The 10,643-nt window shown below is 32.6% G+C and overlaps 1 protein-coding gene across 6 annotated transcripts in view; it reads right to left on the bottom strand.

Annotated features, from left to right (window-relative positions):
* Positions 1–1,600: 1,600 nt before the first annotated feature.
* The window catches only part of POSTN (periostin), a 35,054-nt gene continuing 26,011 nt past the window's right edge, over positions 1,601–10,643 (bottom strand). For 2 of the 6 annotated variants that reach the window (XM_061133547.1, XM_061133548.1), the window contains 6 exons: positions 10,238–10,327; positions 9,474–9,563; positions 8,594–8,671; positions 8,124–8,207; positions 3,588–3,629; positions 1,601–2,399 (listed from right to left, as the gene is read on the bottom strand). In XM_061133547.1, coding sequence (XP_060989530.1) covers positions 2,362–2,399; positions 3,588–3,629; positions 8,124–8,207; positions 8,594–8,671; positions 9,474–9,563; positions 10,238–10,327 — 422 coding nt within the window. In that variant the 3' untranslated portion in view covers positions 1,601–2,361. The remainder of the gene's footprint in view (positions 2,400–3,587; positions 3,630–8,123; positions 8,208–8,593; positions 8,672–9,473; positions 9,564–10,237; positions 10,328–10,643) is intronic. The other 4 variants (XM_061133549.1, XM_061133550.1, XM_061133551.1 and 1 more) reach the window with 3 other exon arrangements.

Raw genomic sequence — 10,643 nt, 5'->3', positions numbered from 1 at the left:
GGCCTGATTTAAGAGTACAGTGCAAAAGAAATAAGAAAAGTGATACAAATTCCTTGAGCCTCATGTTTTTCATATAGAACTAGAGATAATAAAACTTCAGAATATTTAAAGGAATAAATATTGTGTATAACAGCATATACTATTCTGCAGCTTCCATTTGTAGAAAGTGCTCTGGTAGGGTATTTATTTATTATTTATCTATTTTAAATTCTTATTTTGTGGTTTTAAATGATTTATCTTCATATAGTTTAACCTTATGTCATTTTACTTGTGTTGTTGTTCATTTCTATTTTATCAATAATTTGTCTTTAAATTTTATCTTTAAATATATTTACATGTGTCAGTTGGCTATCCTTTACCAGAGATATGCTAGATTTTTGTATGTATGTTTAGCAAATACTAATTTTCTTTTCTTCTATGGTACAAAAAAAAAAAATTTAAAAAACAGGGCCTTAGAACTTAAAGGTGACAGTCTTTAAAACAACCTCAAGTTCATCTCTACTGTCTATGATGACCATGTTCAAAGTCAAACTCTGTAATAAAAGCAAACCCTGAAGGGAGTGAAATGAATGAATCCATGTACTCTTTGTTCCATGCAATCAACCTGTGATCTTCCAGAAGGCTATTAACAATATGCTGTCTGGTTAGAACAGCCATTTATCTTGATATTAGTTTAGTATATTCCCCCAGCGTCACTTTACATAACCACCTCCTTTGAATCATTTGGGTTAAGTCATGGCAATGGTCTGTCCAGCTGAAATCAAAGTCCAAAGATGTCAATCCGAGTACTGAGTTGGTAGGACATTTTATTTCTTGGCAAGGGCTCTTAAGTGCTGGGCCTAAATCTCACCACTATCTAAACTAGAAAGCATTCTGGAAAACCCATGCTATGTAGCAATTCCTCAGTCAGTCGTACTGTTAGAACTTAACACCCACTTCCTTACCTCAATTGCTGCTCAAAGAACCAAAGCTTTTCAGCTACCTCAGATCTCTCCAGGTCCTTTAGTAGGACTCTAGTACTGAGCCTCTGAAGCAAGAGATATCTTTGTTTTGGTTTTCCTCAGTTTTACAGTCTTTTGATTGCTAACTTTCAACACATGGTATAATTTATCAAGCTATGTCAAGTTGGTTTCTCAGCAGTGTGGACTCTGATCCCTACCTGCTCTTATCTCTGGTCCAAGATAAGGATGACATTTGTTGAGATCTGAGTAGATCAAACAGATCTCTTTATCATTCTTAGCAAACAAATAGTTTTCTTCTTCTCCTTTGTCATGAAATGGACACTTATGTTACTTCAAGTCTTGGTTAAAGGCATCTCTTTGGCTCCTTCTAAGTTAGCCTAAGCCTAAGAATAATTAACTGAAGTGTTTGTGCTCTTGCAATGCTGTTTATTCTTCTCTAAGTCCATGGTACACTGTGGGTTACTGGTTTGTCTTTTTGCCCTTTGAAAACAGTAGTTGTCTCATTCCTCTTTTGAATCCTCACAGCTTAGCACAGTTCAGGGGTTATATTATATACTCAGTTGATGTTTAATTATTGCTTCACTGTGTAATGATTATTTATGTATCATGATAGTTTTAAAAATTCAAAAAACATTAAATTCATTCAATTTCCTTTAATGAGTATTTGTTATATATATAAAAAAAGAGGTATAAAGTCCTGTTCCCAAGTCCAAATCTCTTATTAACGTAAACCTTGAGTTTTTTTGAATTACCCATTTGAAATAATTGTCTTTATACCTGAAAAATGGATTTATTGAAATGTTTGAGATAAAAAATATGTATTGCAAGAAGCATAAGACAAACATTTCAAGAGTACAAAATTAGTTGTAGAAATAATATAATTTGCCAGTAAACCCACATTTTATTAGAAATGTGCAAAGCTTTTTGATGTAAAAGTTTTGGTTTTGTCGTTTTTTAATACTGAGCACCCATTTTTATTTATCCATTTCCCATGGAGAGGTAACTCCTTGCATGCATTTCATCTCTCTATATGTAAATTCAAGGTTCAATCTTCTCAATGGGATAACAGGTCACAACTCGGAGATTTGAATTGTATTGAATCCAGTGACGAGGATTTTCTCTCATGGATTCCAAAGTCAGCTGGAACTCTTCATGTCAAGATGTAAAAGTCTGTAAGGTGTTATGTTTCCCTTAGATTCTATCCCACAGGAGGCTAAACCCACAATCTCCCTCATGTTTCTCATTCAGGGAAAAAAAAATTATTGCATTCAGAATTGTTCAACAATTGCTCTTTTGTCTTGGCTCATTTCTTCACATCAAAGTGGCTTTCATATTTTTCCTTTAAGACCAGGTTGTTGGTTTAGGGTTGTATAAATTTTGTTGTCTGGTGTCCGGATTTTCACTGAGGACGATCTTCCCTTGATCGTCTTCTGGATCCTGATTAGGAAGAAGGCAGAGAATATAGATTGTAAATGGGATGAAATTATCGTGTTTAAGAATATGATATTTAACTCATGTGTATGGGTGCATGCTCAGCGGCTTCAGTTGTGTCCGACTCTTTGCGACCCCATGGACTGTAGCCTGCCAGGCTCCTCTGTCTATGGGATTCTCCAGACAAACACTGGAGTGGGTTGACATGCCCTCCTCCAGGGATCTTCTTGCCCCAGGGATCGAACCTGCGTCTCCTCTGTTGCAGGCAGATTCCTTATAACTGAGCCATCAGCAAAGCCCCATTTTAAGCATAATTATATCTATACAAGACTATTATTTCTTATTATAATAAATGTTAAATTATGTCTTCTTAATAATATTCTGTTTATGATGAAACCAAATCATCTTTTGATCAAAGGTATATGAACATAATAGAGTTAAGCTTTATTTCCTTAGGAAATTTGGATGATTTTGCATGTTTAAAAGAAATCCAAGATAAAGTTTTCAGTTAAAATTTATTTGTACAATTGAGTCTTTAGTTTCAAATGTCTATATTGGACTAGGTTAAAATCAGATATGCCTATAATGCATTTATAACCCTTGCAACTTCTTTTGACTATTAGTATGTAATTCTAAGTTCCACAAAGGAAATCTTTGATATTTGATTGTACCAGAATATAAGGTATCCTAAGTGGAAGATGAGAACATGCACATAAATGAAGTTATACAGAGAGTTATAATGCATAGGTGATATATACATGTATATAACCTACACATTATATCATTTTGTACATAGATATATTAATCATTTCCTATAAGTGTACAGTACATATAGCTTTGAATTTATTTTTGTCTCAAACTGTAGCTTCGTCTTAAATAATAGTTTCACAGAGTTCAGGTGTACTTGCAACTTATTTTTACTCAACTTTGGTATTCAAGGATTTCTTTTCAAATTAACTCTACTTTAGTCTACCACAGTGGTTCAATATATTTAACAGTTAACATTATTTTCTTTCCTTTAATGTTTGCTTTTCTTACATTTTATTAACAGTGAGTGATATGAAAGATTTATTTTCTGATTCATGTCATCAAAATACTTTGCTCAAAATAAAGTGTATTAAAATACTCTCCTTTGTTTTGTCTTAATGTAACAGGTGTGCCACTTATGCAAATTACCATAATCAATATATTTACCTTGAACTCTTTTGTTGGCTTGTATCTTTCTCACAGGTGTGTCTGAAATTAAACAGTTGTAGTTAAAAATACTTTGAAATTATGGCTAACATGAGACAGGAAAACACAGTTTAGCAGAAAAGTGTAAAGTTTTAAATAAACATCACTTAAACATGTAGACTTCTCCTGGAGTAGTGAGACTTTGGCATTGGCAACAGACATTTCTTTTCCTTATATCATAATGAATGTTTACTGTTTTTGCAAAACATATTGTTTTATTATGGTATGTGGAGCCCCAGATGGTGTTCCATTTTTGCATGGAATAAGTGACTTACATGACTTTTTCATCCTTTTTATAAAAGGCATCACTTTATGATGAAAGGATGTCTACTCTCCTATGAAGTTTAGCAGAAGTATACTCCCAGAGATAAGCACTCATTTTTCTCTTAGTAATTCCTATTTGTGATATATCAGACTTCTGCCTCTATAAAATTCCCACTGTAACTTAATTTTCATTAACTTTTAATATGTGAAATATGCCAATAAGCAATTCAAGCAGTGTGTACCAATTCAATTCCTGAATTGAATTCCAATCCAAGACCATTTAAAAATTAAATAGTTAAAAATAATAAGGGTTCATATTTTAGAATTTCAAGTGTTCATAATAATGCAGTGCTTCATTGTTACAGTTGCAAAATATTTCCCAGTTCTTCATTTTTTCTTTTAACTTATTGACAAGACCACTTGGTCAACTGAAATTCACATTTTCATTCTGTTGTTGGACATTTGAGATCAAAGAATAAATATGGTCCCTATAGCGACTTCGCTTCTCTGCTTACCTTCTTTATTTTTCCTCCAAAGTTTGACTTCTTGATTTTTATATATTATCTGTACTCAACAATGAAGTAAAAATTTTTCTATGATATACAAATATATTTTTTCAATTCTCTGAAATCTCATAAAAGTAAGACATGAAACTATCACCAACAGTAGTTTTGGCTATATAGTGTCAAGAATTAAAAAAAAAAGAAAGAAATATTAAGCATTTTTTCAAGAATTCTGTTTCTGTCTACATAGCACATTTCCAGCATGCCTTTTTATTCTGCCTGGATATAAGTTACATAACCATTTATCATATGCATTAATACTATAATAAAATGCAGAACTATGGAAAACCTCCTCAGATTGGATAGTGGGGGAGAGTTTAGGTAAGATAGAAAAGTCTGAATTACAGAGTATGCTCCAACTGATATATTTCCCTTAACTTCAGGTTTATTTGGTCACAAAAAATGGCTTATAGCATATTGTCAAGAAAAGATAGAAATCATTGTATAAAATGAACTTATTAAATTCCAAAGAGCACTTATCATGCAACTTAAAACAAGATTTCAACATTACTTTTGAAAACAAGCACTTATACTCAATTTTCTTTTATAAATTTGGCAGCATCTGATTAATGCACATCTAATTAACTAACTTGTTAATTTATTACTATTTGGCTATGACAAAATCAAAATAAGAAATATTCACTGTGGCAAACAAATATCTCTTGAAGAAAAGCTTAATTAAAATGCAGAAAATCAGATTTTCTCTCAGTGGCTCTCTACCACTTCAAACTGAATGACACTTGTATGTCGTGTTTAGAGAAGCAAAAGTGTTAACGTAAACCAATCATTGGAATGATCCCATGAAAATACCCCTCCCCACCATGTTTCCTTAAACACACACAGTGTTTCCACTCAATTATCTGCAAGATTGTTGTATTTTTATATAATTATGACTTTGTAAATTTAACATAGAGCATAAAATATTACTTTGTTGACCATATTAGTGTGAATTGACCATAATCCTGATAGTAGCTAACATCATTGAGAACATTATTATTATGCAGTGAACATTATTCCAAGTGCTATTCATATATTGGTTCATTTATATGTAGGTAACATTACCATCCCCACTTCCCAGATTAAGAAAGCAAGGCAGAAACACATCAGTTTACTTAAGTTCAAGTGGGAGCCCAGATTGGAAGGCAGACCTAGGACCTGATCCTCTGTTCTGTACAGAGGCCATAAATCTTTAAATGTTATACTGGCAGATTTATCAAAACCTTCTCAAACAGCTTTTTGTTGTTGTTCCTTTCTCCAAAGCCTACTTTTCTGCAATTTTCCCTTAATTACTTCAGTAGTTTCAGTAAAAGTAGTTCTACCTAAGGTAAGAGTGAACAACTGGACACATTTTTGAGAAGAATTTTTAGTTAAGGGGTCTGGAGTGTTTCAATAACAAATCATAAAATTAGTACCCAATTGACCATCTAGCCAAGTTTATAAGCATGACCTAAATGATTGAGGAATACATTCAGTTCATCAAAATGTACTGTATATACCACAAAATGAGCAGTTCAGATAGAAAACTACAAGCTTTGAGATGAAGATCATAGCTTAGCTATAGATCAATTATCAATACTCTGAAAGAAAAAAAAAGCCTATCTTGCATGACATAATCTTTATTCACACCAGCTTCATTGGTGTTTCTTGGGATCTAGACAAGAGGACACTTGTTACTCAGTGTTGACCCAACGGTTTTACAGGGCTGGAAAAAAGAAAACTAGAATGTCCAGTTAATGTCCAGGTATTAGTAACTATACCACTTATATTGTCTTCCTTATGAGAAAAGAATCCTTGGAAATGTCTTGATAAAAATTTATGCTGTGGCAACAACCTACTGTATAGCACAGGGCACTCTGCTCAGTGTTGTGTGGCAGCCTGGATGGGAGGGGAATTTGGGGGAGAGTGGCTACTTGTATACGCATGGCTCAATCATGTATATTTATGGCACAGCCCTGCTGTGTACACATCTGTAACTAGCACAACTTTGTTAACTGGCTATTCTCCAATATAAAATATAACATCTTTTTAAAAAACTGTTAAAAAATTTATGTTGTGACATTGACAAAATGAATGCTTTATAAGTATGTAGAGGAAACAAACACTGGAAGGTAAAGGAATCAACCTCTGGGATGAACAGAAACCAGAATTAAAGAAGGATTCTATTTCTATTGATTAAAATTAGAATATCTTATTCTTGTAACAGGTATTTTCTTCTTTTGGCCGAAGTTATTCTTCAAAACTCAGTTCGTTGTTTATAATGGACTTGATAACAGGGGCGTATTGAAGGGGAGGAAAACATACTTACCTGAAGTTTAAGTCTAAATAAATTAAAACAATATATACAAATGCAGCTACTAGTTGGTTCATTCTCTAAAAAGCACTGCCATTCTACAAAGCTGCTTACTATGGCAAGGACTGAAAAAAAAAGAATTCAACTTAATTTTCATAATGTCTGCATTTCTTCACTCAAATCCCTACCTTTTTCTAATAGAGTGTTAAGCATTTAGATGTAGACAAGTAAATTTTGTATTACAGCTTATAGGAAACTGGTTCTACTGTGGTTTTGGGAGTGTCATATACTCCCAGCAGTCTGAAAGGAAGTCTTATATTTTTCATACACATATTTTTCTATTGAGGGGAAATTCAATCACTGATTCAAAAAAATTATTTATTTTTACTATTGCTGAACACTATCAATATTATGTAAGAGATTCTGCCTATGTAAAAATAAAGAATAAGAAAACAGTAATTGCTAAAAATATATGCAGTCCCAAAAGAAATTACAACTTTTTGGACATAGTACTATAATTTTTAAAATTTTAAGCATAAAAGGTAATGGGAACCATGCTTTGCATAAACACTAAACTTAAGTTGTGTTTCTTAATTCACAGTATATTTCAAAGAACATATTTGATTTTTCTAGATAATTTAAATTCTTGCTTCTCTAAAACAACTTCTTAAGTTCTATTTTTGTTAATAAAATGAATTAGAAATTAGTAAAACTTCTTTGAGTAATTGCCATTGAGAGTTTGTGTAAGATTTTGAATTCTTTTTCTTCTTTCCTTTTAAAAGTAGGTCCTTTTAATGCCATAGACAGAGAACATTCCATATTTTAAAGATTAAAATTAATTTCATATGCAAATAATTTACATCTGCAGGTATAGATTATCACTTGAACTGTTAGAAGAAACAGATAACTCATTCCTGGGAATGTAGTTTCAGAAAATAAAATTGCTAAATGCAATTTTTTTTGCTAGTTCTATGCACTTAAAAAAAATTCATAAACATGCCTTTCATTATGATAGTGGGGGCAGTGAATACATTTTTTAAAATATAAAAATTATTTCAATTTGGGCTTCTTTTAATAATTACCAATTTTAAAAGCATCCCTCTTTCGCACATTAAGAATATCCTTACAGTTGTCTGTATCAGAGCAAAAAAATATTCATTGCTCCCCACTGAACTTTTTAAAGACTGTTTAAACTAGTAATTCTTTCTTTATACCTCTTACTTTAACCACCTTTGACCCAATCAATCTGTTAAAACAGACATGATGCTGTTTTTTACCCTAATTAAAAAACAAACAAACCTGAATGCTCAGTCTTTAAAAAGCTGAAGAACTCAGTTATCAGAACCTGTTAAGTGGGTTAGTTGTTTCCCTTTTACTAACCTCCCTGAAGCAGTCTTTTAATTTCTTCATCTTCAAATAAATGACCATCACCACCTTCAATGAATTTGGTGACCTTGGTGACCTCTGAGAGGATACATGTTTATAGCAGAAATTGGTTTATGTAATAAAAAGGCTGGAGACTCGATGCGATACATAATGGCATCTGCCAAACAATAAATTCCAGACCAACACTTGGTTCTTTCTTGGTTTTTAGTGCTATTTTTTGATAAGCCAATTTTATTACAAAGTTGTTGAACAGTATATAACAAATATAGAACAAAACCATCAATATGACTATCATCTGGGTTTCATTCCCTTTCTTTGGATTTTTTTTCTTGTGTTGGTATGGAACTAGAACAAAGGAGTGAGGTAGAGTAGAAAATGTAAAAGGCCTCAAAGATTATTTTAGAATTTGATATAAATAGATAGCTTAGGAAAAGTGACATTCCTATTTTTCTAGACATACTGACCTTCTTGCAACAATTTCTTCAGAGTTTCTTCTGTTTCTCCACCTGTAGTTGAAATCCTAGTGTATTTTATTTCAGGACCTAAAGGAAAGACAGTTTACAGAAAGACCTGAAACAAGGGTAGGCACACTTCCTCTGTAAGGGTTAGATAGTGAGTAACTTAGACTTTATGGGTCATATGGTTGGTGTTGCAACTATTCAACTTTGCCCTTGTAGTGTGAAAATAGCCATAGACATTGTATAAATGAATGGTCACATCATGTTCCAATAAAACTTTATTTACATAAGTATTAAAAGATGGCATGGGCCATAGTTGCTGACTGCTTGTTTAGACAAATACTTATAAAATGGCTGAATTCAGAATTTTATGCTAATTCATTGGTGGGAGACTGATACAGAGGTTTACTGAAATTATTTATAAATTGTTTTATACTAACTTGCATATATTTTGGTGTGTAGACCTTAAGATTAATAGAAAATTCAAAGAAGAGAATGGTTTTTCTTTTAGGATTTAGTAACTCATTAATAAATAACAAAGTGAAGATAATGTATTATATAATACATATGTGTATTCATAATAAAAACACATGCTTATAGATTTGCTCCCAAATTTCCAATTCAGGAGAAAACATAGATTATATATTTACAGTTAGTATTATTTCTACCAAAAAAGAAATGAACAACTTCAGTAACCACCATGAAAATGACTTAAGCCTCTTTGATGATTCTTATAGAGGTATTTTAGGATTAAATGTGATTTGCTCTTTGTAATCCAGGCATAGTAGCCTGGAGCATCCCATGGACAGAGGAGCCTGGCAGGCTGCAGTCCATAGCCTTGCGCTGAGTGCACACACAGAGTTTATAGTATCGAATTAAAGATTACCTGTAATGATCCGTTCTTCCCTTGTCTCTTTTTCGGTTATTTCCACAGGCACTCCATCAATGATCTTGGTGTATTTTTTAATAATTGGCTCTAAATTGTGGGAAAAAAATGCATTTGATTTATCCTCGTATGGTGTTGAAATGGCCATAAGCTAGACATTTTAATGATTAAACATATTTCTCACAGTAATACCATTTAGAAATCAATCATTATCATTTGGAGAACATATCTCAAATAAATTCAGATAATAGAGGTCTAAAAGCTAGTAGTCATGTCCTGAATCTTGGGTAAAGGAGAGAGCCAACTGTCAAGCTAACACTCCATGTCAGACTTGTCTCCTGACTGTGGAATGAGCATTTAGGGAGAATCCAAGGAATTACACATCATTAGAATGGGAACCTTATAATAAGTCCTAGCTGTGGCTTATTAGTCTTATAGAATGTTCATTCTTTCTTCTAAGACCAACATGTTATCTGGTATTGATGTGATTGTTTTCATTATATTCATAATCATCCTTGCATATGCAAAGTAAGGACGGTTTTGTTGGACCTGGTGATATAATGGTAAAATTGAGTCCAACTAGATCCATTAAAAGGTAAACTATATTTTAATTGATTGGCTAATAAGAATCCATAACTAATAAAAGCTTTCCACCAATGTGTATAAAAGTCAAGAGGAAACATCAGGTATTCAATATATTTAAACCAGCACAATTTCAAAATGTTCACAGTGATCCTAAGTAGGCTACAGGAAATAGAACGCACCTCCATGGATCACTTCAGTTACCGTTTCACCTTCTTTAATCAGTCTGAATTCAGGTTCACCTTCAATTTTGACCTTTGGTATTGTGAGTCCTGAGGCATCATTTTAGGAGACAAATTATCATGTTAATGCAGTCCTTTCAGTTTACCAGAACAGGAAATTTATTTCAACATTGATGTTGTTCAAATGTCAAAGTGCTTTCAGGTTTTATGAAATCGGTTTTAAACAGTTCCCATTGTCTTCAGATTGAGTAGTATTTAGGAGAACAAATGACTCCTAGGTCTATTAGTGTGCTACTAAAATGAATTCCATCAGCTTTAGCTTTTAAACTAATGTTTAATTGATCCATTTATTCATAGTTATAAACTCTGATCACACAAACTGTTATATATGAGTATACTTTGTGAA

This window comes from Dama dama, chromosome 30 (assembly GCF_033118175.1).
Source record: "Dama dama isolate Ldn47 chromosome 30, ASM3311817v1, whole genome shotgun sequence".
Taxonomy (NCBI): Eukaryota; Metazoa; Chordata; class Mammalia; order Artiodactyla; family Cervidae; genus Dama; species Dama dama.
This window is presented reverse-complemented; position numbering and strand designations above follow the sequence as displayed.